At 40.2% G+C, this 27,083-nt stretch overlaps 1 protein-coding gene across 1 annotated transcript; it reads left to right on the top strand.

Annotated features, from left to right (window-relative positions):
* Nucleotides 1–27,083, top strand: PITRM1 (pitrilysin metallopeptidase 1). Its single transcript, XM_083864529.1, has 27 exons — nucleotides 1–76; nucleotides 246–348; nucleotides 1,156–1,262; nucleotides 1,812–1,963; nucleotides 2,382–2,496; nucleotides 2,608–2,704; nucleotides 3,097–3,257; nucleotides 4,483–4,609; nucleotides 5,261–5,349; nucleotides 5,878–6,006; nucleotides 7,765–7,878; nucleotides 8,260–8,356; nucleotides 12,294–12,428; nucleotides 14,315–14,453; nucleotides 15,692–15,808; nucleotides 16,870–17,002; nucleotides 17,739–17,859; nucleotides 18,636–18,712; nucleotides 19,012–19,177; nucleotides 19,301–19,401; nucleotides 20,333–20,453; nucleotides 21,239–21,310; nucleotides 22,353–22,465; nucleotides 22,917–23,042; nucleotides 24,245–24,390; nucleotides 25,990–26,092; nucleotides 26,601–27,083. Exons 1-27 carry the CDS (start codon nucleotides 39–41, stop codon nucleotides 26,692–26,694), a joined length of 3,093 nt encoding a protein of 1,030 aa, XP_083720655.1. The 5' UTR covers nucleotides 1–38; the 3' UTR covers nucleotides 26,695–27,083.

Raw genomic sequence — 27,083 nt, 5'->3', positions numbered from 1 at the left:
CTCCGCCGTGCGGCCCGGCCCGTCCGGCCCGCTCCGCCATGTGGAGCCGCTACCGGGGGCTGCTGGGCCGCGGCCGGTGAGCGAACGGGAGCGGGCGGGATCCTCGCCCTGCGCTGCCCCGGCGCCCGGCCGAGGGACGCGGAGCTCCGGGCACAGGGCCCTGCTGCCGCCCGGGCCGGTGGCGGTGTCGGCTGCGGCCCCGCCGGCGGGAGCGAGTTGGTTTAGAGGGGATGGTGTCGTTTCAGGTCCCTGAGCCGGAGGGCGTGGAGGTGGAAGAGCGTGGCCGCGAATGAGAGAGCGCTGCAGTACCGGGTGGGCGAGCGGATCCACGGCTTCACCGTGCAGCAGGTGAGCGCCGCCCGCCGCCGGCCTTCCCCCGGTTGTGTACGGGGACCTCACCGCGCCTGGGGCAGGCCAGGCGTCTGCGCATTAAATACTGGCTTTGCGTGGTCAGGCATAAATATTATTCAGGAGTTCCTTGTATTTACCGTTCTGCAAACAAATACTTCCAGTGCCATTAATACATGTTCTTGTAGAGGGCTATTCTGGAGTAAATAATGCCCCCCCGAGGTTGTGTGTCTGCTGCAGATGTGACCATTCAGTGTGGCCTTCTAAAAGTCCTGACAGATAACGGAGCTTCAGAGTGTGTGTGTGTGAATGTGATAAACACGTTCAAGTAATACTTTACTTCCTAAGGTACTTTTAATACCTCTGTTGGAAAGCTGCCATGGAAATATGTTGAATTTCTTTCTACTTTTTTTTGAAGGAAAAATAACGGGAGTAGAGGGTAAAGATTATTTGTGAGAAGTGATTGCTAGTGGTAGAACAGGGTCCTTGCTTTTTCTATACCTGCCCTAGCACTGGCCTTTGAATATATGCCTTTTCTTTTTGTGTTTTTGATTGAATTTTTATCTGTACCATAAGAGTATGGTTCTTTTGTGGTAGTATACTTTCATTGGATTATAAATTTCATTTTCATTTTATTTTCTATTTGCGTAGTTATTTTTTCCCCTCAAACCACAGGAGCAAAATTTTATTTAATGCTGTATAAACCGGTATTTTATATAGGACCAACAGACTAATTCTTGTATCATGCACAATTTATTTGACCTAGTTGAAGTCACACTGCAATACAGATGTGTTCTTCCCATGCAGGTGACAGCTGTTCCTGAGCTGTTCCTGACTGCAGTGAAGCTTAGTCACGATGGTACAGGAGCCAGGTATTTACATGTGGCTCGGGAGGACTCCAATAATCTCTTCAGGTAAGACATTAATATAGATACTACACATTCAATCTCCACATCACCTTGTGTTTTTTTGGTTGTAATCTAGTATCATGGCTGGATTATTCTGTGATAACAGTGAGGACAGTAGTTCCTTCTTAGGGCTTCTTAGAATTTTTTGGGTTGGAACAGATATCATGAAGTCTGTTGTTTCAGTCTGCGGCTCAAAACAGGGTCAGTGTTTAATTTAGGTCCATTTCCTGCCTTGAAAGCTTTCAAAGACGGAGATTATGCAACCATAACCTTCCATGAGCTTTTTTTTATTTGAGCCTTTTGGGTATAAAGAAACATGTTTACTTGTGTGCTGAGAACTTCCGTACTAGCTCCAGAAATAGAAGTGCAGGGGCTGCACATCCTCTGTAAAAGGTGGCTGAGCACTCAGGAGTCTGAAGAACTCAAACTCTGCATCCTGGTGTGTGCCATGTTTGCTGTTAGGCAGTGATGATGCTCCCATAAATCACAGGTGCAGGTAGGAGTGCGTATTCTCCTCCCTGATGACTGCATCCCTCTGCATGCTCTCTCTTGCAGTATCCAGTTCCGAACCACTCCAATGGACAGCACTGGGGTCCCACATATTCTGGAGCACACGGTGCTCTGTGGTTCCCAGAAGTACCCCTGCAGAGATCCCTTCTTTAAAATGTTAAACAGGTCACTCTCCACTTTTATGAATGCATTCACAGGTAAGCCCAAAGGAAATAATACCACTTTAAATGCATGAGGGTTTACTGCAGTAGAACTGTCTGTTGGCTCTCCTTAATTTGGCTTTGGGGAGCCATTATTATTGGGTGTGGATGTTGTGAGATATTAAAAAGCTAATAAGGCAAGACAACAAAATAAGTCTTGTTTATTTGTCAGAGTCCCAGTAGAGCTGGAGCTTTGTAGTATATAAAAATGCATTTAATTATTTATATGGATATATGGCTAAAGCAAAGTTTTCATGGTAAAATAGCTGCAGTGTTAAATATATGTATTCCTCAGCAAAAATACATTTCTTCTCTTCTAGTTATTAATGTGGATGAGAAATTAAAAATCAACAGTGGCAAAATGCATCTTAGACTTTCTAAAATTCTGATTATTTTTACATTTATTTGTATGCAGCTAGTGATTACACACTCTATCCATTTTCAACACAAAATCCCAAGGACTTTCAGAACCTCCTGTCAGTGTACTTGGATGCAGCTTTCTTTCCATGTTTACGTCAGCTAGATTTCTGGTAAGACAGTTTGAGATCTGTGCAAACCTTAAATCAAAAGAAACCTCCCTCCCCCCCAATAAATCAATCAAACCTTCAAACTCTCAACAATTGCTGTTATTAATTTTTCAGGCAAGAAGGTTGGAGGTTAGAACATGAGAACCCAGCTGATCCTCAGACACCTCTGGTCTTCAAAGGAGTTGTTTTTAATGAAATGAAGGGGGCATTTGTGAGTTTTGTGGATGTTTGGTTTAAATTCTTACAGATAGTGAAGTAGCTTCAGCTGCAGGTTATCAATGGCATTTTTGCACCAGAGATTCCCATTCCTCCTTTTGACAGTTTAAGTCCTTAGTAAAGTCAACACTTTTGCATAGAATTTTTTTTTTAAATTAGCCTGTCAAAAGTTTGTTTATGTATAGAAAGGCATCTTGTTAATGGATTTTATTGTAAAATACTGTCTTACATTAATATGGACACAGCTAGTTTTATTAAAGTACATAGGACTGCATGCTTATGTGGGGAGGTTGTAAGTTAGAGCTCTGAGGTCTTGTTATTGACCACCTTTTGTCCTTAAAATATGTTTTGGTGGCTTTTACTGAAATGTGGTGTTTTCCTATTAAGACAGATAATGAGAGGATATTTGCACAGCACCTGCAGAACAAAATCCTTCCTGATCACACTTATGGTGTAATTTCTGGTGGAGATCCATTATGTATTCCTGACCTCACGTGGGAGCAGCTTAAGCAGTTCCATGCCACACATTATCATCCAAGCAATTCCAGGTATGTGAGATCAGTGACTAACCTCCTAGTTTATCGGGTTAGTGCTTGCTGTGTATTTTTGTGAGGATAAAACCAGAACCACAGTGTTGTTATCCACGTGGCCAGCAACAAAGATAACCTGTGCCCTACAGCAGCTAGAACAGTGTGGAAGCAAGGATTTTTGTTCTAGAAAGAGTGGTGAAGAGTGAATTGAAAGCAGGATAGAAAGGTGGCTGATTTTCTCAGCTGTGTCTGTTTGCCTGACATGGGGAAACAGCTGTTTTGGGGATTGATTGACCTGAATTCATATGAGCTGGGGAGGAAGGGAGCATACTAGTAAGTATTTATCAGTAATGTTAGGGAGTTAAGATACAAGTAGCAGAGATTGAGGGCTCCTGTCCGCTTTGAAGTAACACAGATTCAGTTAGAAGTTACAAATGAATGATTTAATTTTCTCCTGCATCACATATTACTGTAGTGAGTTCTAAATAATGCATAGTCATTTGATTCAGGTACTCATTTGGTTGGTATTAATAAGGTTTTAAACTGGAAGTCAATTTGAAAGTTACATGGAGGAAAATAATTCTGTCTTCTGTACAAATTTTGTGGCCAATCTGTTATTCTGCTTAATTCACTTGTGGAACATCCAGGTTGTCATGATAGTGAATTTACAATCTGTTGATTTTTCTCATCATCCCAAGTGTTCTGCTGTACTGGTGTTGAGATTATAATCAGGGGATGAGATTCACCTGAGGCATGGCTTGTGTTCGTATTTGGTCCAGTGGAAGTCATTTGGTGTGGGAATGTGTTTGGTGGACTGACCCATGGAACACATGTTAATAGACAGACAAAACCTAGGGCATGGATCATTGTATTTTGCGCTTAAAGTGTAAGGACCATAAGCATTTTGTCTTCTGAAACTTAGGAGCACTGGGTTTCTGGCTTCAATTGCTAAATTTTTTCTCTGGAACATTGTATATTCCTGCAACTGAACAAATTTGAACATAATAAAACTGAATGTAATGAAAATAACAAGGCCCACAAGCTGAGAAATGTGGATTTTTATCAAGAGATCTGTGAAGTTTATATATGTTGCATAGGTTGAAGACACACCAAAATGTTTTCCACTCCAGATGTAACAGAATTACTGGAAAGCACATGAAATTCAGCATATAATACAAGTGTAGCTACTGTACATTTTATATTAAATCAAATGCTTGATCCTGATATTTTATTTGAAATGCAGATTTTTCACTTATGGTAATTTTCCACTTGAGCAACATCTGAAGCAAATACATGAGGAAGCATTGGTAAAATTTGGAAGAATTGAATCAAATACTGACATCCCAAAACAGAAACTCTGGGAAAAGCCTGTAAGTAAAACCAACAAACAAACAAAAAGCACTGAACCTAACCCGCCCCACCCCCCCAGTTAATATTTTAACCTTACCTGCTGGAATTGTTTAGAATTGTGTAAATGAGCTGAAGTTTTTTAGGTTTTTTGGTTACACAGGGGACAAAATACACTTACTTTTGAGTTTCAGTAATGTAATGATTGCCTGCAGTTATTTGTTTTTCTTATTTCCAATTTTCAAGTGCCTTGCCATTTGAAGCACTTATTCATGGAAAGCATTTAGGGTTCATGGAAGGGCTAATAGTGATACTTAGTGTCAGAAAATATGCTTTCAAAAATAATTCTCATGTTCTCTTCCTCCCCCCTCCTCCTTTTCCTCTCTGGCTTGTCCTGAACTATAAACATTTCTTCCAAAGCCAGCTCAGATTGTTATTTATGGCCAGACTTTCTTCAACCTCTCCTATATTGTCCACCTCTAAAAATTGAGATGCCACTCATATTTGTCAAGATAATGTATGTTTGTGTATTTGCTCATTGATCTCAAATTTACTCATGAGCATCTGTAAAATTATTTTTAAAAATTGGAAAGATGATGCTATGAAGATACAAGTAATTTTTGTTTGTAACTTGTGCTCTGAGTCTAGTATGTATCATTTATTGTACTTTACAGAGGGAACACAGGGTGACATGTGGCTTAGACTCCTTTGCTGCTGATCCTTCCAAGCAGACCACGGTCAGTGTCAGCTACTTGTTGACAGAGTAAGTATATCAAAATGAAGTTCTGAATAAAAGGTTCATTTTAGATCTTTAGGTCAGGTGCAGGCATGTTTCCTGTCCCCAGTCCCTCTTGATAAATGTAATCTCTAAAGAAAATAATGCCATGGAAAATAGATCAATCCTGCTTCACTAAATAAAGTGTAATTGCTGAATAATTAATTAGTTTTAGCAGACACAAGAAAAATCCAGTGTTACCTTACAGAACTGTTCAGTGGATAAGACATTTGAAAACATTGTTTTCCTTTTAATTTCTTGCCATGTGCAAGCTCTTCTGTATGACCCTGCTACTAACTTATCCCCCCTTGCATCCCAATTTAAATTGCTTTCCTGGTAGTTACAACAAGTGAAAGATGCAGACCTCTCCTGTTTCCCTAAGGTCTGATGTGTGGTTCACAGCTGACGGTTATTTCTCACTTGCTGCCTCTACCTTCGTTTTCTAGTTCTTTTGAAATGGACTCAGTGATACTGAGTGTCACACATGGTTTTTAAGTACTAATAGTGTTTCTTCAGTATTACAGACACTTTTGAAACGTTCACCTTAAGCCTGTTGTCTTCACTGTTGGTTGATGGGCCGAATTCTCCTTTTTACAAAGCCTTGATTGAGTCTGGTGTTGGTACGGATTTTTCTCCTGATGTTGGGTAAGTGTTGCAATTCACTTTTCATCACTATAAGCCATGTTAGAAAAACTAAAAAGCAATTTTAAGTTGGAAAAACTCATCTCTTATACAGGCAATTTATACTAGAGTAATCGTATTTTAAAATTAAAGCATTGTAAGAGTTTCTCCTGGTCAACTGTAAAGCATACTCAGATGTAACTTTTGTCTCATCAAAGTACTTGGATAGAAGCTAAATTGGTTTAATCAAAGTTGTATTGCTTACATCTTACGAACCATAAAAATGGGTAGATGAACTAAAATATGGAATACTTTCAGTGCCTAACTTACCTGGGTTTTTCATCCTGGACATTTAAGTATTACTCATAAGTGTTTGTGAGCTCTTCTCTGTAATCATGTTGCTTTTATTGCTTTAATTCTGTGGTTTAGAAGTAAGTAGGTTTGTCACAAATGTGCCTTTGTGCAATCAGGTGCTGTTAGCTTGCCATCACCTCAGTAAAAAAGGATATTTCAGCTGACACTTGCTCCAGCTGGAACTCCCAGTCCTTGCTTCAGCTGCAACTCCCAGCCCATCTCCTGAGCACACTGTGGGTGCACTATCTGTGCTGAACTTGGGCTCTGCTGCTCATCACATTGTGCCTTTTTTGTCAGCACAAAGAAGGAAGTGCTTTCCAGGCATCATTCATCTGACTGATTTCTAGACTTGAGAATGACAAAAATTATGCCTTTTTCTCCAGTGACTCTCTCAGGTGTTTGAGTGTAAAACCTCATTATGATCACCCATAGTTTTAAACTCTTACTCTGCCTGGCTTTACCTGTCTCTGCATGAAGTAATGGGCTTTGTGCAAGTCCTATGCAAGATGTGGACATCTTAATATTCCAGAGCATGGCAGTAGAAATCTGTCTTAATACACTGGAGTAGGGATTATATTTTTTTTTCAGCTGATCCTTTTCCAGGTTGGCTGGGTTGATACTGAGTGAACTGCTCGGTGAGCTGGCTTTAATTTGCCTTAGTGACTATAGTGATGAATCTACTAGAATAAGTTTGAGTCCAGAGATGGATATTGCAGAATCCAGTGCCTGAGCCTGCCATTGAATTCTCTCTGTGGTGTTTAGACGTGTAATAGTGGTTGTTTGAGTACCTGAGCACCTATTGCTTTTTGCTTGTTGGCTTTGGTTTGAACTGCTAGGTGTTCTATATTTCTGCAAGTGCCAATTTGTCTCTCTAAAGATGAGCTCTGTGGTTAACACTGTCTGACAGCTTGGACAAAATTGTCTGTACTGTTACAATTTTTCTTAAGACAGTTGATAACAATTGCAGCAAACATGGGAAACTTCACCGTAACCACTTATTGTAAAAATACTGCTTTAGAAGTATTCCACTCACCTGCTTAAGTTGAATGTATGTGTTTGTATATGTCTGTTACATGCAGATAAAATTTTCTCCTTAAAAAGGGAGACTTCTTTACTTGAAAGAAATTACAGATGAGTGGGAAGATTAACAGCAAATACTAGCTTTACTCCTGTAGCTGTTTTCCTTTCTCTAAAACTGTATGCTGTAGGTTTTCTCAACAGTGGCTACTACTACTGAAATTGAACAAAAAATGCTTTTAAGTTCCATTTCTTGCCTCTTTGGTAATTACTTTCTATCTAGCTTTTAAAATCTTGTGTGTTTGTATATGTGGAAACAATGGGTGTTTTTTCCCTTCTCCTGCCCTTGTTGGCAACTTTAATGCTTAAGTTGTAGTACTTGTCATAACAGTTGGTTATGTTTTACCCTAGGTTTAATGGCTCAACAAGAGAAGCTTATTTCAGTGTGGGTCTACAGGGTATTGCTGAAAGAGACATTGCTACTGTGAAACAGATCATTGATAGAACAGTTGATGAAGTTATTGTGTGAGTAATGCTAAATTTCTAAGAACACTCTTAGTTAATATAATAATATGTAGACATGTAATAATACAGACTTGTATATAATAACATGCATTAAAAATCTTGTATTACAATAAAGGCACCAAAGCAGAAGTAATATTTCTGCTACTTCCTTTATTTTAGCTTGTTCTCATTCAGGAGACCTTCAGGAGTTTAATGATGTTAGTTCAGTTTCTCTAAATGACACAACATGATTAGATTATTTCATATCAATTTTAATTTATTGTGGAAGATGTTATGTTGTAATGCTTCCTTTATCGATCTAATAATTCATTTTCATAACTTCACTTAAAGTGATCAGTATTAATGGATATAATTTCCTTCTCTCATCACCCCTTCCCAAAGGAAAGGATTTGAGGAGGATAGGATTGAAGCTCTACTTCACAAAATTGAAATACAGTTGAAGCATCAATCTACGAGTTTTGGACTTGCCCTGACTTCTGTAAGTCCATGTGTGTGGTTTTTTTAAGAATAGTTATAAAAAGCCTGCTGCCTATGTCTTTATAATATACATTTTATAAGCTCCTGATGTATAAAACTTTCCACTTAAGGGCTCTTCCTTTGTCATATTGTGTACTTCTTTCTTCTCAGTAGCTGTCAGACTGTCTGTGGACTTCCCAGTGCATGAGTTAATCAGGCAGCGAGTCTGTCTTTGCCTGCATAGCAGCTTTGATTGTAGTAGCACTGGTTACTTCTGTGAGGGGCATATCATACTGCCTCTGGGAGCTGTATGTTTTGGCTGGATGCCTGTGTATTTTCTAAAAGCCAAATAGAAGGACTGTATTTTTCTATGGACTTTAGGATTGTCCTGCTGGAAGTTAATTTCTAGATTCACAAGGGGAAATGTACACCAGTGCAATTCTTGGCCTCAAATTTTAATACCAAACTGTTACAGAAAATCCATTCCACAGCAGAATGTTATGTCTTGAAGTCTGCAAGTCATCTTATGTTTGTAATGGGTGAGGTGCAGTATTTGCAGTCACTGTAGAAATCAGGGTCTCCTGCAGCCACTTATTCTTTAATCTGCTCTGTTCCTTTCCGCTGTGCAGCAACTTCAGTTCCTCAGTGGTTCTTTTGCTTTCTGACTCTCAGATGATGTATATTCTTTGCATGAGCAGGATTTCATTCCTAGATATGCACAGGCAAAGAAGCAGAGCCCTGGATTAACAGGAGATTTGTAAATGAGAGAGCACAAACAAAAGCTATTTCAAATCAGATTGCCATGCAGCCAAATAGGCAAATTGTAGATATTTAAATTCCTGTTGTTTTCATGGTAAATCTGGCAAAATATGCCTGACTTTAATAGTCAGTACTTTCTGGCATGTCTTTATACGTTGTGAGTAATTCTGTCTGATGAAATGCATATAACTTTATCCCTCAACATTTTTAAATCTTGAAATTGATTCAACTTCTATGCCTTCATTCTAAAAAAGAAAGCTCTTGAATTTTTCTTGCTTTTAAAGATCAGTCTTGCAGCATTTAGTGTTAACTGTCCCATAGAGGAGAGTTATGTTTCAGTTTGTTTCACTGAGGTCATGTTTTAGAAGCTGGCTTTAGAGAGCCTTGTTATAGAGATCTGGTTATAACTGAAGTGATCATAGAATCATAGAATGGTTTGTGTTTGAAGGGACTTTCAAAGATTATCCAGTTCCAACTTCCCTGCCATAAGCAGGGCCATCATTCACTAAATCCATTTACTCAGAGCACTTTTGACAAATCTTTAGGCACTTCCAGGGAACAGGGCACCCACAGCTGCTGTCAGCAACCTGTTCCACTGTTTCACCACCCTCATAGTAAAGGATTTCTTCTTTATGTCCAATCTAAATCTGCCCTTTTTCAGTTCAAAACCATTGCTGCTTGTCCTGTCTGTATAGGATGTGTAAGAAGTCTATCTTCTTATAAGGCCTTTTCATATATTGAAAGACCACAGTAGGGTCTTTCCAAAGCCCCTTCCTTCTCCAGGCTGAGCAACTTCAAGTCTCTGAGCCTTTGTAGGAGAGGTGTTCCAGCACTTTGGTCATTTTTGTGGTCCTGCTCTGATCTGCTCTAACAGGTAGATGTCTGTCTTGCACTGCAGGGCCCAGAGCTGGACGTAGGTGGGGTCTAATGGGAGTGGAGTAGAGGGGCAGCATCACCTCCCTTGCCCTACTGGCCCTGATTCTTTTGATGCCTCCCAGGATACACTTGTCTCTCTAGGCTGGAAGCATGTTATGGTCTCAGTTGCAATTTCTCATCTACCAGTATCCCCAAGCCCTTCTCTACAGGTCTACTCTCAAACATTAAATGACTAAACTTGTACTGATTATTGGTCATTGCCCCAGCCCCAGTGCAGGACCTTGCACTTGGCCTTGTTTGAACTTCATGGGGTTTGTGTAGGTGCACTCCTCAAGCCTGTCCAGGTCCCTCTGAATGGCAGCCCTTCCCTCCAGAGTGTCCACCACACCTTTCAGCTTGGTGTCATCTGCAAACCTGCTGCCAGTGCCCTCACTGCCACTGGCTGTGGAATTAATAAAGGTATTAATAGTATTGGACCCACTACAGACCCCTAAGGGACAGGCAGTGCTTGTTACTAATCTCCCCTTGGATCAGCTGGCCATTGGACTGCAACTGCTTGTATGTCACCATACAGCCAATTCCTTATCCATCCATCAAACCTATATCTTTCCAATGTAATGATGAAGGATGTTGTGTGGGACTTTCAAAGGTCCTGTGAAAGTCAAGATAGGTGACATCAGTTTTGATATTAGGAAAAAGCTGTTCACAAGAGGGTGGTCAGACATTGGAACAAGCTCTCCCATGTGGCTGGAGTAGAGTTAAATCTCTTCCTAGTGGCTGGAAGGGGGCTGTGTTCTAAGTTTGTGCTGACAACAGGGGTGTTTTCATTATTACTCAGTGTTGGCACAGTGTCAAGGCCTTCTCTGCCTGTCCCCCCTCCCCACCAGCCAGGAGGCTGGGGATGGGCAAGGAGCTGGGAGGGGACACCAGGGGACAGCTGACCCCAAATGACCCAAGGGTTGACCCACACCATGCTCAGCAGTAAGAGCTGAGGGAAGAAGAAAGGAAGGGATGTTTGGAGTGATGGTGTTTGTTTTCCCAAGTCACCAGTGCATGTGATGGAGCCCTGCTGTCCTGGGGATGGTGAACATCTGCCTGACCATGGAAAGCAGGGAATGAATTCCTTGGCTTGCTCTGCTTGCACACAGCTTTTGCTTTACCTGTTAAACTGCATTTATTTCAACACATGAGTTCCTTTACTTTCACCCTTCTGATCCTGCCCCCACATCCTGCTGTGAGGGGCAGAGAGTGAGTGGCTGTGTGGAGCTGAGCTGACACCCAGGGATGAATCCTGACATCAAAGTGGCCATGGCCCAAAGCCTGTCAGTGTTCAAAAAACTGCTTGGACAATGCTCTTACATACATGGTTAAACTTTAGGGCTGCCTACTGAGAACCAGGACTGAATTGCTGTAATGACCCCACAGCAGCCTCAAATAAGGAGTGACTACTTTTATTTCAAGAGAATTAGCTCAAGTGTGTTCTAAAAGAATACTATGCTTTGTATCATATTAGGGAATTTCCACAGAATAGATAAAAATAGTTGTTACTGAAAGATGCTGAAGGCTTATGAACCTGCTCATAATTAGAGGTAACAGAAGGTGGATTTAACAGTTACAATGCATTTGTTCTCTATATAAAGCCTTTTAAAGGCTTTTTTTTAATATATGTCTTGTAATTTTTATACATTGCTCTGTTTTGGTTTTGTTTTTGTTTTTTTTTTTCCTCATTCACACAGAGTAGAAATTGTAAAACTTTGGAGAACTTTCAATAGTAACTTCAGCAAACTCAAATTAGAAAATAAAAGAAATATCCTGGGGATATTTCTGGTTGTTTAGTATTTTCTTTCTCCTATGTCTCATCTATTTTACATACCTTACATGTTTGGGTCACCTTCCTATAAATCATTTCATGTAGCTGATACAAAACTGTAGTGTATATGTACTACTTTGTCTCTGCTACCTGTTTCTGTTTTCCTTCTTTCTTGAGTTGAAAAATTAATTTTAATGTGAGGGACCAAAGAATATTGCATATTTCCAGATATGCACAGCTATGCAAAAAAAAAAAGAAAAAAAGAGTAGCAATTTTAAAAATGGTGGTTTGGTATGGTGATATTAGAGGCCAGAATGGAGAGAACAGGGGATAGTTGATGATGGAATAGAACCTTTATCTGAACAGTGTTTTTCCCCATACACCTACATTAGGGCTACTCATTCTGTGTCTGCTATTCAAGTATAAGTGTTAAGGTGGTTTTGAGCATGGATGCTGTCAGTTAGAGAAATGCAGATGGATTGTCCTGCTCACCTAATTATTCTTTCCCATTCAGTACATAGCCTCGTGCTGGAATCAAGATGGGGATCCGGTGGAGCTTCTGAAGATTGCAGATAAAGTCTCTCAGTTCAGGCAGTGTCTTAAAGAAAATCCCAGATTTCTTCAAGAAAAAGTTAAAACATACTTCAAGGTAGGTAAACTTGCAGAAAATTGTCTTGTATTAATTTTTAAATCACAGTTTTGTATTTGAAATTAAACTGAAGGATATTTTTTTGTCACCATATTGCCTATTTCCAGGTGTAGAATGAACAGCAACATATTCAAATGAAACATGTTAATTTTAATGGTTTAAGTTTCCACTTTTCAAAGTGGAAAAAAAAAATCTGGCTGGTCATTTGGAACCACATATAATAGAACACTAATGAAATGCTAATCTTTCACCAAACTGTGATTTGTATAGAAGGGCACATCTCATTCTTGATAAGTTCAGATGTGAACAGAGAATTTTGGACCTAGTTGTGTGTTCCTTAGTATTGGCATAGCAAGGTGTATCTCCTTTTCTTTGCAAAGGATTTGGTTACAAGTGAGATTATCTTGGTGTTCCTCATGTTCATTTAACTGCTGTCTTAATTTTGCTGTTAGTGGCAATTACTTTCTGCTCTTTCTCTTCTTTTCCTCACCATATGTTCTTCGGGAGTTTTTGCAGAAATAAAAAAATAGTAGTAAAGGCATTATAATGTTAAATGGTTCTGAAGCCCTGAACTAGGTTAATTCCAGGAAAAAAAAATCCAGTGATAGCAATGCAAAAGTGGTGTGGATTTTTTGTGGGGTTTGTTTCATTGGCTTTGTTTTGTTTCCTTTTTTCTAAGGGTTTTGTTCCAGTTTTTATTTTTTCACTAGTCAACTTGTTTGTTTTGAAAGGCAGATTTATTATAAGTAACTGTCACCCTGATTGGAGTAAATCTTGATTATAATATACTCAAAAGCAACAAGAGGCAGTGGCATCAGTTGGAATCAGTTTTCCTAAGAACATTTACTAGTGCCTGGAGGTAGTAGGGAGCTGTGTAGGAAAGAAATACAGATGCAGTATTTTTCTGAATGTCCTTTACTGTACAGTACTGTTGAGGGGGCTGAGGCAAAGGAAATGATGAGAATAGTTGCATGTTCTTACATCATAAGATTATGCACTCTTGTACCTTGTGCTGGGAAATTATTAAAGCAGGCAGGGAGTAAGGGAGAGAATACCATTCACCCTCTCCATTTTACTATGGCTGGTTGATTTTGCATTTCTCTCTTTGACTCTGCAGTCAGGTTTCTGTAGTCTTTTCACACATGCATAAAACAGAATCTGATTTCATTGTCCCAAATTATTGCTGTCTGTCAGTGCCAGATGTTGCTGTTTGGCTCCTCCATTGAAATGGGAGGAGGTCACTGTCAATTTTTTGAGGTCACTGTCTTTTGACTGGCCTCCCTTTCCTATTAGGGAAAATGGAAACTGCTTGAGTAATTTTGATATTAAAATTCCACAGTCTGGTATAAACAAAGAATTCAACAGCAGTTATTACACTTGCATAATGGCTGGAGTTCTGTGGCAGCAAGGCTGATGTGTAAAGCATTTCTGAGCAGGATAAGGCATGCACATTCTACATCATATGGCATCTCTGTGCACTCAAGCTTGGGCAGGTCAAAAGAGGTATTTAATCAACATTTAACAGAATTGCCTCATCTCAGAACACCCTCCAGATAAAACTTAGGGCATGTAGCTCTGTAGCATTACATGCAGTTCAAGCTGGATTTAATTAAACTAATGAGTACTGTGTGCTGTCGAGAGATTCTGACTCTGGACTGAAACTTAGCAGAAGGCTGTTGGTGCTTGTCCTTGTGGTGAGCAGCCTCTTCCCCACAGCAGCTCGTTCTGTATGAAACCAAGGGTTCAGTCTGTGTGGTTAGGATACTATTGATAACATGCAAGGCAAATGATGCACAAGCTGTTTATCTGCTGCTGATAGAGCAATTATCTGAGGCAAGGAAGTTGCCCTCAGAATTAATGCTTTGTTTTGGGATATATTTCTGCAGGATAATCCACACAAATTGACTCTGTCAATGAGTCCAGAGGAAGACTACCATGACAAACAAGCTAAAATGGAAGCAGAAAAGCTGGAAAAAAAGGTCAATGCACTTTCTGAAGAAGAAAAAACACAAATCTTTGAAAAAGGTTAACTTGTGCTTTTTTGCATTTTTATTTGTATAACAGTTTTTTAGCTGTTCCTCTGTAGAATATCTTAAATTCTCAGGTACTCTCCAGCATTTGCTCTGAAAAGGATGGGGGTTTTTTTGTTGCAAATTTGTGTATATATGTTACAGCACTATGCAGTGCAATGCTTACACTACAGTATGTGGTTGTATGTTCTGTTAGTTTTAACACTCAAAAATAAAATTATCGATGTCCTGTGGCACAGGATTGCTTCCAGGGGTTCTGGAATATCTCCAGTGAGGGAGACTTCACACCCCCTGTGGGCAATCTCTTCTGTGCTTGGTCACTGCACAGTAAAGTTCTTCCTCAGGTTCAGTTGGAACTTTTTTGTGCATCAGTTTCTTCCCATTGCTTCCTGTCCTTCTGCTCAGCACCACCAAGCAGAGCCTGGCTCCATCCTCTGGGCACACTCTCTTCAGATATTACATATCATGTACCTTGAAGCTGTTTATTTACGAGCACAAGGTCTGCTCCATGCTCCTGTAAAATTTATATTTTGTAATTATATTTCTTGTATTTTCTGGTTAAAAAGCCAACTGTAAAAGTAATGCTGGGTTTAACTTATTCTGGAGAACAGCTTAGGCTTGAAAACCATGGGCAGTCATCTAATTTTGTTTAAAGCAGTGTCTAGTCACAGAAATCCTCCAAAAATGTGGCATTAATTTTCTGCAGCTTTGGTGTGTGACAGGAGATAGGGGAGCACGAAATCAGAGGAGGCTTTCTACTTTCAGAGATAAATTGGAGAGTACTCAGAGGTGACCAGCTGGTATCTGAAAGTCTGAAATGTGAAAGTAATGACAACAATTTAGCTGCATCAGTGTTCTGACAGAGCACTTGAGTAAGAACTGGAGCGGGTGGGGTTAGAAAGAAGCTTCTTATCTGCCAGGTCTGGGTCGATGCTTGCCGAACTGAGTGACAGGACAGACTGGCAAGTGTCATTTAAAGATTAAATTGCATGTCACTGTAAACAGGTTGTGAAGAGGGGATTAGAAGGAGAATCTAACAAAAGTGCTCTCTTTGCTGTTGTTACATGATAATCTGCAGAATTTGCTATAGTGAAGTATTTGCAAAATAACCAATAGAAGATTCCAGACTTGACCCTTGAGTTTTTCTGGTCTGCTTCATTCAGTAGGTTTTAGGTCTTGACAGCACTTTCACTACAAGCTGAAAATGACAATTTGGTATTCTCTCCTTACTAGGTTTGGAATTAATTGCTCTTCAAAGCAAACCTCAGGATACCTCTTGTCTCCCAGCTTTAAAAGTGTCGGACATCGAGCCCAAAATCCCCTTTACTGTGCTGGAGACAACACTCACAGGTTGGTGTCACCACTGTCTTGTGTCCCAAAGAGCAGCACTGTTGGGTTCTTCCCTGGCTGCTGTCCCAGCTGTGGCCCCTTGCCCAGCACATGGACTGGTTTGTGGCCCATAGTTGCGCTCTTTTCCCTCCACTCCAGCCCAGCACCTCTGGGCAGACATGGCAGTGAATCCCCAGAGCTGTCATGACTGAGGGGCCACATGGAGCAGGGGCTGGCAGGAGCTCCTGGTGGCAGCTCCCTGCTGCAGGCACACTCCCACCTTGCCCTGCAGTCAGAGGAGTCTCTGCCTGGCACATTCAGTGCTCTTGAGCCATTTCTCCACGTTACAAAGGCCTACCCAGGCTGCAGAGCCCTTGGCAGCTAGGGCAGCAAGCCTTCCTTGCTGCTCTCCCTCCCTACCCATTTTTTACAGGAAAGGATATACAAAAGCCATAGGGAAAAAAATAAGTTACTATCATTCCTCATAACTTCAGTGCAAGTTTTTCCCTGCTTCCCCAGGGACTGATAAGAGATGGTAGATCTGAATTTTGTTACAATTCTGTCAAATTTTTGCAGGTAAATACTGTTCTGTAGTATATTTCTAAAAGACATTTTTCTTCAAAAATTACCAGCAAGTATCAAGACTGTATAATTTTGATGCCAAAAATTACCTGATTTTGTGAAAATTCTAATGTCTATATTCTAATGGCCTGGCTTTGGAAGAGTGTACAGTACAAGAGGCTGATTTCCTCAAATTTTAAATGGGTGAAGGCAAAAATAAGGAGGAAAAACTCTTTGACTTGTTTAGGAACAAGTTACTACTACTTTTGTTTGAATGTTGTTTCTAAAATTCCTCTGATAGAAAAATTCTCTATTCAGATTGTCCAGTTGTCCATTACCTTACCATATGCAGAAACAGAAAAACCTCTTTGGTCCAGTGTTCAGTGTAATGTGCAAAATTTAAACAAGAATTGGCTCTGCAACAACAGCACAAAATTATTCTTAATGAGATATTCTTGTAAGAAATAATTTTGCTTTTATGTGCTTGTAGTTATTCTTTGCTTTTGTTTGTTTATCCCCAGCTGATGAAATTCCTGTCCAGTACTGTGCTCAGCCAACCAATGGGGTGGTTTATTTCCGAGCTGTTTCCAGCCTGAACACGCTTCCTGAGGAGCTCAAGCCATATGTGCCACTCTTCTGCAACGTCATTACCAGGTGAGAGGTTGACTTTCTTAGAAGCTGAAGCAACAGGCTGTAATACATCTTGCCAAAATACTAATACTGCCTTTAATAATTCCAGCATCTGGTTGTACTGTAAAAGGGAAAGGCTGATAAGTTGGTCTCCTGCAGAAAATTGTCTTATTTCCCAATGTTGCTAAATTGGTTCCCCTTCTGCAAAAAGTCTCTGCATTGCCTTTTTGCCCAGTGTCAACACAAGTGTTCCCTCAACAGATTGGAAAATTTCTATAAATGAAAAACAGCCTAGCAGAGATTAAAGTTTTCACTTGAATAGACTTTTGGTGCACTTTTGCCACGTGAGGACAGAAAAAGTGACCCCATCACTGGGGAAAGAGGAGCACAGACCAGAGCAAGTGACCTGGGCTGGAGGAATATGTTTTTATTAATAAGAACAACTGATGTGATGTTGTTAATGTAGTTCTTACAGATGCTGGTAGCAAGCCTGCACATAAAGTATGATTTTTAATACAGTATTTTAAATTAGTAGGATGCTTTAATTGGAAAGCTTGGTGGGAAGCTTTTATAAGGCATGAAGTATTATAATAATACTACTAATAATTAGTAAGTAATAATAATAATAATTGGGGCTTACTAATGCCCAAAATAGTTGCTAAATTTGTATTGTTCTAAACAGACTACTTACAAATCCTACATAGATTTTGGTTTTTGGCATACACTGAAAAGGGAAACAAATCTCTCTTGTTTTTTCCAGGATGGGATGTGGAGCCCTTGATTACAGGGAACAAGCCCAGAAAATAGAATTAAAAACAGGTGGTATGTCTGTGAGCCCACATATCATTCCAGATGATTCACACCTGGATGTCTATGAGCAGGTACATTAACCATAACCTTGCAGATGTTACACTTGCAGTAAAAGTTCTGTAGTTAAGGGTCAGTCGGGTCTTCCAGGTAGACGGTCAAACTAATGTGGTTTGAAAGCTTTGTGTATGAAAGGACTCCTGCCTCTCTTGTAAGATATAAATTAGATAAAAACAGTAACTTGGTGTTTTATGTTAGAGGGGTGCTGGATGTGGGTGTTCTGTCTAAGGCAGTGCTTCACTAGCATCTGTCAACATATTTTTGAGCACTCCAAAGTATTTTGGAAGCAGAGGGTAGGGGCCAGAATGGTGTGGTGTCACACACAGAGATGCTGTTAATGTGTGATGTCACTGTTGGCAGCATCATTAGATCTCTGTGTTGGGCATAACAGTTCTGGCAATATTTCTGGAGATTTTTGTGAACTTGCTGGGGCTCTGCTCTCTGTGGGTCCCGGAGTCAAATTAAGGGAATTCCCTTGGAGAAAGATGTACCCCAGAACAGAACTTCTACTTTATGGGAAAAAAATATGAAATTTTGTGTCTGAACTGCTGCTTGCTGTTGAGAAGAAGAAATTGAGGAATTGCCAGGCTTGTTTAGCAAGAAGAGCAATCACATTTCATGTCTGCTCTGATTTCAGTAGCACAGCCTACATTAGAGTGATTTTGTGATGTGTAGCATTAGCTTGGCATCATTGCATCGCTTCTGTGAAAAGTTACTGTGCATTTCTTGGGCCATTGCTGTGGTTGTCTTGTGTGAAGGGTTTTTTGTTTTGTTTATTTCTTTCCTTCAGGGTGTGCTCTTTTCATCTCTGTGCTTGGATAGAAATCTGCCAGACATGATGAATTTATGGAGTGAAATATTTAACAAGTACAGTACATTGGGTTTTGTTTGTTTGTGGGTTTGCATGTGTTCTGGGGTTCTCTTTTTCACTCATTCCCCAACCATTCTCCTCTTCTTAGAGATCCTACTTTGGGATTTATTTCCATAATTCTATCTCTAATGTCTTTCTAAATTTATGTATTGCATCAAAAGCATGACTGTATAGTGGATTAAATAGACAGCCAACAGTTTAAAAGCACTTTGTTGAACTTGGGATGGTGAATGGTTCAGTAAAATAAATTTCATTGGCATCCTTTTGCATGAGACCTGTTTGTATTCTTTTTTAGCCCGAGATTTGAAGAGGAAGAACATTTCAGAGTGCTGGTTAAGAAGACTGCCCAGGAGCTGTCAAATGGCATTCCAGATTGTGGGCATTTGTATGCCTCTATTAGAGCCAGCAAAAACCTTACACCTTCTGGAGAGCTGCAGGAAATGTTCAGTGGGATGGATCAGGTGAGAAGTTAATAATGCCCTTCAGCAAGGCCCAAATCCTTGACTGTGGAGTTACAGGCTGAGTTTTGTTAATTCTTCCTGTTGTTTTCGTCTGTGGTCTTTCTGCCATCCCTTCCTGCACAGGTGAAGTTGATGAAGAGAATAGCAGAAATGCCTGATATTAAACCAATACTACGCAAACTGCCACGCATTAAGAAGTATTTATTAAACAGTGACAACATCAGGTGAGCTAAAAAGAAAAGGGGCATTTTGGTTAAAGAGAGTTCATAGCCTGTGGATCTGCTTTTCTCAGTGCACCTCATGGGTTACTGGGGTTTTATGAAATGCGATGTCTGTGGAGAAACTGCAGAAATGTTAATTTAAATCCCCCTTGCTTACAGAGGTAGCTCATTTTTGTTCAGTTTTTAAATGGAATGAGAAACTTAAAGTAAGTTTTATAGGTAACAGTTGTACCCAAAGCTTGTAAGTGACCTATGTGATTTTACAGAAATAGTCAAAAATATCCCTTCAGGGTGCCCATTAGACAAATTCTGTTACATTGTTTTGTAAGTCATATATAGTTTGGTTTGGGTTTTTGTTTCTCTCCTAAAAGGAAAGCAGTGACAGTCTGAGACTTGCTTTATGCATATATTGGAAAGAGTAAAGAGAGCGCCTTAAGGTGTTTAATGTCAGATACATTAGTTCCAAAAATGGATCTGTTTGAAGTGATGTAAGTTGCAAAGTTTTGTTTTTTAAAGCATGAAATGATAAAGGAAATTATGTAAATATCTGTAGTTCAAAACTATGTTAGGGCTGTCTGTAAAGAGAAGATAGAGAGGGCGTTATTTTCCTTCAGAGACATTTTTATTTGCGAAACTGAGCTATTCTGTCTTACACACAGAAGTGGTTTGACAGCTGCTGTTTAGCTGTTGGTCTGAAAGTGTTCTAGATCAAGCAGAAGAAGAGCAAGCAGTTGGACTGTAATTTATTTTTTTTTTAATCAGGTGCTAGATTGAGTATTTTGCCTTTCTCTCTTTTAACGATTACCTGGCATCACTGGCCTAACATTCTGATGATTTAATAGGAAATGTTTAGAAGGACAAAGTGCTACAAATTATGAAAGACTCTCTGAAAACACAAAACCATATTCAAAAACTTGATATGTGTTTTTGACAGATGTTCGGTGAATGCAGCACCTCAGCAGATACCAGAAGCATCTAAAGAAGTAGAAAACTTTCTAAAGGGCATAGCCAAAAGTAAAAAAGAGAGAAAACCTGTTCGTCCACATGTGATTGAGGTGAGAAATTGTCATTTTTCATTAGGGCACCAAATACAGTTGACTTGATCCTATCAATACCATTGTGCAGTCAGGAACAATTTGAACTCAGATACTTTGTCCGTGTAAAGGTGTCTGAAGAAATCTGCCAGACATCTCTGTGATCAATTGTTCTGTCTTTTGCCATGGAGTGTCCTCACTGCAGCACCGTGGACAATAGAAATGCAGTGGATGAGCTGTTAAGCCTCACCCTGGGGTTACTGCTTTGGCGTGGGGCGTGGAAAAAGAATTTCTTCCTTTCCCTGTTGCATAAAATTGTAATTCTTTCTTAGCTGAGCTTTACTTGAAATGTTGGCCAAAAGCAAATAGGGCATGATGTGCAGTTCCTCCGCTGCATATGAGTTTTTGTTATCAGGGTGTTCAGGACATTTGGCACAAAATATAATTGATTCAGTGGAGTTGACAAAGGATCTGCTCTGTCACTAAGCAGATCTGTTTTAATTTCTGATTAAACTGGAATAAGCTCCCAGTTCCTTCCTTACCCGTGGATGAAATGATAGTTTGTAACTTTATGGGCCTCATTTAATCTGGGTCTTGGTGTCTCTCAGTGCCGGATTACTCTTAGAAGAAAATTAATTTGGCATTTGTTTAGGAAATATAAAGAAGCAATTGAGTACTTTGCTTATATTTGTGAAGGCATGGTTTGATGATTACCTTAAAGAGGTTTGAGTGGAAGGGGTTGCATTTGTAGTTGTCTTGGTCTAAATGGTTAAATCATCTTTTAATATGAGGATTCTCTCTTGTAGAAATCTTCAGAAGTGAAACCTATGGGAAGTGAAATGGTTACTGGTTTGCAGATCACAAGGAAATTAGTTAGTGTAAGTACATTATTGGTGGGGGATATTGGTATTACAGGCTTGTTACTGATGATAACGGTTCATCTTAAACTGTTACAGAAGCACAGCATCGAAACATAATTCATGCCCTCCAGTTCCACAACTAACCATCAAACTTAATCACTTCCAGTTAGTCCCTTCTTTTCCTTGGTCTCTACCCTAAATGATTCTGAATGTGAATGACACCTGACAGAAGAGAATTAGTGAAAGTTAGGTGAAAATGAAGATCTGTATTTGGCTGCAGGAATGAAAAGCACACCCTGAACTCTCCTTTTAGAAGAGGGGCAGGGAGAGCTCAGCTCAGTGCTGCAAATACACTGTTCTGCTTTGCCCAGCCAGAGTTGTGTCAGGGTCTGGGAATGGGGTTTCTGAATTTAAGAAAGGATGGGGAGTTCTGAAATAGCAGCACTGGAGGTATGTAAGGATCTGCTTGTGGTTAAGTGAGCACACAATCAGATGCATGCTTGAAGGAGGCAAAGGAAGGAGTTCTGCAGGGTCCCAGAGACATGAAGAGGACTGGAAGTTTGGAAGTGAGGTTGTAAGGAAGAATTGAGTCTGTTGCAAGGGATTGTTGAGAGGAATTTATACTACAGCTGCAGTCATAAATAGTTAACTTTTTTTGTGGGTACACAGTTTCTGACTCTGTTTTCAGTGTCTAGAATGGATGGATTGGGACACGATGTGGTGACCTGTACATGTGTGATGTGTTTCAATCAAATCCATGGCAAAATCCCAAGTCCTTGGTAGTGATTCAAAATCTGCAGAACTGAGAAGCAGGGTGCAAGGATGTGTAGCTGATGTATGGTGTCCCTCTCCTTTGGTTTTCCAAGGCAGTTCTTTGTACTGGATTGCCGATACAGGCACAAACAAAATGTCACTGGTTGCAGGATAGGATAAGTGGCAGCTTTAGCATTTGTGTATTTGTATGTTTAGCAGAATTTCCTAGTTCTCAAAAAAGTGAGAGTTCTCAGATGGATAAATTGTCTCCACTGCTAACTGTGACAATAATGTTTTCATCTCCTAGGATCCTACTTTCAAGCCATGCCAGATGAGGACCCATTTTGTACTTCCTTTCCCAGTGAACTATATTGGGGAATGCATTCGAACGGTTCCCTACACAGCTGCAGACTATGCCAGGTGGGGAGCACAACATGAGGGAGCTTCTCTGTGCACTGCACAGCACAAAATGGAAAGGGTTGGGCTGACTGCAGAAAATGGGGTGTTGATAGAAAATTATTTGCAGTGCATTTGTTACAGTCTTTACAAAGCAACTGTTGCATGGCTGGGCCCAGAGAAGCCTGTAAATGCTGAGATTAAGTAATGAGGGGCTGCTATGCCCTATCCTGGAATAAACAGCCCTGCCTACTTGGACCTGTCCTGAGTTGAAGGTCCTGTTTAACAGTGAAGGTCCTGCATTTAACAATGTGACATTATTCAGCTGTTAACAGTATATGAGTGTTGCTGCTGTAACTGTCATAGTTTACAAGAAGCAGTGCATTGCCAGCAGGGATCTGGGTGAGCCGTAGAGGCAGTTGAGACCATTACTGTTGCCCAGTTCACATCTTCTCTGCTTCTATTTCTATTTCAGCCTTCGAATTCTCGCACGGTTGATGACAGCTAAATTCCTACACACAGAGATCAGAGAGAAAGGAGGGGCTTATGGTGGAGGTGCTAAACTTAGTCCCAATGGCATATTCACATTCTACTCCTACAGGTAACAGTGCCTTTCTTTCCTCTTGATGGGTGAGGGGACCACTGATTGCATTTGGCTGTGTCTTATTTTTGACTTCATTTTAGCAGTCTTGCAAGAAGTGAAATAAAAAGGATGAAATTGAGTGAGTGATTCATTGCTGATGAAGTTAGATTGCCTAATATAACCATCCTTGCTTTCTCTTGTTTGTGTCCTTGGGAAAGCTTAATGTATCTTTGGTGGTAGCAACCACTACCTCACCTCTGCACTTTGGTGTTTACTGTCTCAGTATCAGATTTATGTGTAACTGGCTTTCACTTGTTTCTGAGTTAAGGAGGCCCTAAGAAAGGAAATTCAAGACGACTCTAAATTTGAGACCATGGAGTAGAATGGTGGTGTTCCCTAAGGTCCTGAGTTTGAAAATATGCAGCTTCCTTAAAGCAACTAGCTGTAATCATCAGAGATTCAGCAGAAAGTATTGCTGGTGATGAGCTGGAACTGCTTGCTCTTTCTTTTCTATTCCTCTCTTTTGCCAGTCCAGAACAGTTACCTTGTATTTGGCTTTACCAGGGCGCTTTCAGATGAAATTTGAACTGGAGGTATTATAGTTGTAATCCCCACTAGAAATGTGTGGATAGAGTCCTGGCTTCAGTTGTTTTCCTAGCCCAAAGGCAGCATGGCACAGTGCTTGGTCAGGGTTCCTAACTGAGCTTTGAGCAGCCTGGCCTTTCTGTGAAGCTTCAACAAGGTAGGACTTGTCCTGGTAGTCCTTAACTTGCCAGTAGTAGTTAACCTGTGGCACCTGTTTTACAGAGAGTGAAAACAGGTGTGGCAAGAAAAGCAGCTGAGAGAAGATAGGGCATATCATAAACAACCCTGGTGTGGGCAGTAATGGCAGTGGTGCTTTCAGAGCCCACTGACCTGCTTTTATTACACCACTTCTCTCTACACCATCTTGGAACTACTTTTAGGCAGCTGAACTTACATACCTCTGTATCTAAAATTCTAAACCTGCTTGGTTTGTAACACTACTTTCTTCTGGAAAAGAAACACAAAACCAAACCCCAAAACCTCTTTTTGTACAAAAAAAGGGAGTTTAAAATTTGTTTTTCCCCATGTATCTTTGTGTGATGCATAGTAAATTATGAATGGAGAACAAAGGAATTTCAGTTTTTCATTTTGTAAGACCGACATAATTAATTTTTGTGTTTTCTTCTTCTTCTAAGAGACCCAAATTCTTTAGCCACCTTGAAAACATTTGAAAAAGCAGTGGAATGGGCCAAATCTGGAGAATTCACACAGCAAGATATTGATGAAGCTAAACTAGCAGTGTTTGCTTCTGTGGATGCACCAATAGCTCCTTCAGACAAAGGTACATTCTCATCATTCTCCCAGGGATGTCAGTGTTTATTTGCTTTTTAATTTAGGTTTAAAGGGAAGAAAATAGTTTGTTAAACTGTGTCAGATGATAAAACTTGTGTTTGGCAGATGAGGGATATTGGCAGTTTCAATGAATCCATTGGTTTCTGTTGCTCCCTTTCAGAAACACCTCATCCACTCAGGCTCTGCCTAAGTTTTGTGTTCATACTGCTCCTCTGCATCAGATGGAGGTAGATTGAGGAAATTATTTTAGGTTTGGAGAGCAGACAAATGAAAAGAAATACTGGTCCTCTGCTTAAAAATGAGCTGAGGGATTACTTTCCTGACTCAGACAGGCATATTGACTGTGAATGTCACTAGCCCTTTTTGCATATGTTCTCTGAAGAAGTTACAGCACAGAAGGCTGGCTGCTGGGGTGGAGGGTGTTAGATTCTCTGCAGATCTGCACTCATGATGATGCATTGGTAGTCTCTTTTCAGTTTACTGACATGTAGCTGCTTTGCTGTCCTCACTTCCCTCCCCCCCCTTATTCTCAGCTGAATTTCAAGCCAAAACTTGCCCAGTTAAAATGTTTCCTTCCTATACACAAAGGAACTACAAGGTTAAGATTGGTGTTATTTTAAAATGTGCTTGTATTAACACTAACTTTTTAAACAAGAACATTTCGAATTAAGCTTTTACCTGTCAGAATCTGGTTTTGGTCTGGGCAGTTAAAAGCAGTGGGTGTGAGGTGCACACAAGTGCAGTGCCTGCTCGTTGGGTGTTGGTGTCAGCGAGGGATGACGAACGTTCTTTGGCATTTGAACACAGATCTTAACAGAGCCCTGAATAGGAGAGCTCTGTTCCAGAGGCCTGGGAAATGGTGCAAGGAGCGCCTGTCCCTTCATGCTTTTGAGTCACTGAGCCCTGCAGATGGATTTGAAAACCTTACCTGGCTGGGAGGTCAGCCCTGCCTTGGGCAGGAGGTTGGACTAGTTGACTCAAATCCTCCCAGGCACCTTTATTTCCCTATGGTTATTTGCCTGACAAAAAGGTTTTCTGTGATTATTTTGGAGTTCTCTGGTTGTTCAAGGAGTGATACTGTTTAGTATTAAAACACTGTGGGCAAGTACTCCCAACAAAACATTAAAGCATTTGTATGGAGATTTGTGTGTGTGTAGTACAAAAATGTGAGCAAACCTTCATGTCACAGATACATCAAAACTGATTGAAAATAAAAAATAGTTCTAACAATAGAAGCTTCATGAAACGCAGTTTGTTTTAAAAGTTGTTAGAACCAACACTCTTCAGAATGAATTATGTCTAAGTTTCCTGCACCACCATTATGTTCAGATTTTTGACAAACTAAATCATTTGCCAAAATAGAATTTTTTTTTTTTTTTTCTAAATAGAAAACTGTTACTACATCACCCTGGTCTTTAAGTTAGGATGTTTAATTCAGTTGGATATTCTCTCAGAACGATGGTTTGATGGTAGTCTCTAATTCCTTCCCAGCACACATTCCTATTGTAGTTTGCTCTCATTGCTGCCCGTGGTTGTGACAGATTCCAGTGCACCAGAGCAGTGTGTGGTTTTATTTTCTTTTCCCTAGGAATGGGTCATTTCTTATATGGGATTTCAGATGAAATGAAGCAATCGCACAGAGAACAACTTTTTGCTGTCAACAGTGATAACCTGGTTGATGTATCAAACAAGTAAGCTTGTGCTCAGTTGTTATATTTAAGTTACTGCATTTCTTCCCTCTCTCTTTCATACTACTTTCACTATTTTCTTCTGTAACTTAGAAAAGAATATGTTAATTATATCCTGCTTATTATTGATGTTTAGCAGATGTAACTCCCTCCTACACCGAGTTTGTGAGAGATTAGGTTTGATTTACTTTTGAAAGGCCCAGAAACTGTCAGGCTAGACTACATGAGTAGGTGTGGATAGAGACTATATGAGCTGGTTCTACTCCACTTGTAGCATTTTCTGTCTGGCTTCTGAATTCCACTGTGGATGTAAGAATTCCACTATAGCCAAGTACAGGGTTAAGGAGAGACTGTTGTGATTGGGCAAAACACAAGTTGCATGTAGCAAAGGACACTTCCTGAGATGGGAGCATTTTTAACTTCTACAGCACAGCTGTGGTTAACTGAATGTAGCAGTTTCTCACTTATTTATGGTTTGTTTTTTGTGTGTGTGTGGTTTTTTTTTTTCAAGGTACCTTGCAGCTGGGAAGAGCACTCGTGGTCAAGCTATACTTGGCCCAGAAAATGCAGATATCACCAAAGATCCCTCATGGGTCAAACGATGACTTCGCAGCTGAACAGCCACAGAAAACAAGCCCAATCTGTGTGACTATAGCATTAGGGGTTTTTGAGTAACTTCTGGCAGTGCTATGGTCCAACTGAAGTACTCACTGCTGTTTTTCAACAGTGTTCACCAAACCAGTTAGAAGCTCCCCTTCTCGAAATAATGATGTGAAAAATTTTCTAACCATACAGTATTTGAGAGCAAGAATTACATGCTCTGCATGGCAAAGACAGACTTTAATCTTTTACTGAAGCCTCACTCCTCCAATCACATATGAGTACTATATAAAGGAAATATTTTTGTATATGTAAACTCTAGTTTTAAATGGTGTTTTGTTTGAAACCATGTCTGCTGTTGGCTATAAAAAGAGCTGTCTCTCATACTGACAGA

Source organism: Zosterops lateralis, assembly GCF_965231275.1.
Source record: "Zosterops lateralis genome assembly, chromosome: 1".
Lineage (NCBI taxonomy): Eukaryota > Metazoa > Chordata > Aves > Passeriformes > Zosteropidae > Zosterops > Zosterops lateralis.
This window is presented reverse-complemented; position numbering and strand designations above follow the sequence as displayed.

Bases quoted from the DNA above. Each gene is read 5' to 3' on its own strand.
- PITRM1 (XM_083864529.1), top strand. From the start codon at position 39: ATGTGGAGCCGCTACCGGGGGCTGCTGGGCCGCGGCCG. The intron at 7,879-8,259 runs GTGAGTAATGCT...CCCTTCCCAAAG, and splicing joins ACAGTTGATGAAGTTATTGT to GAAAGGATTTGAGGAGGATA. The intron at 15,809-16,869 runs GTTGGTGTCACC...GTTTATCCCCAG, and splicing joins GCTGGAGACAACACTCACAG to CTGATGAAATTCCTGTCCAG.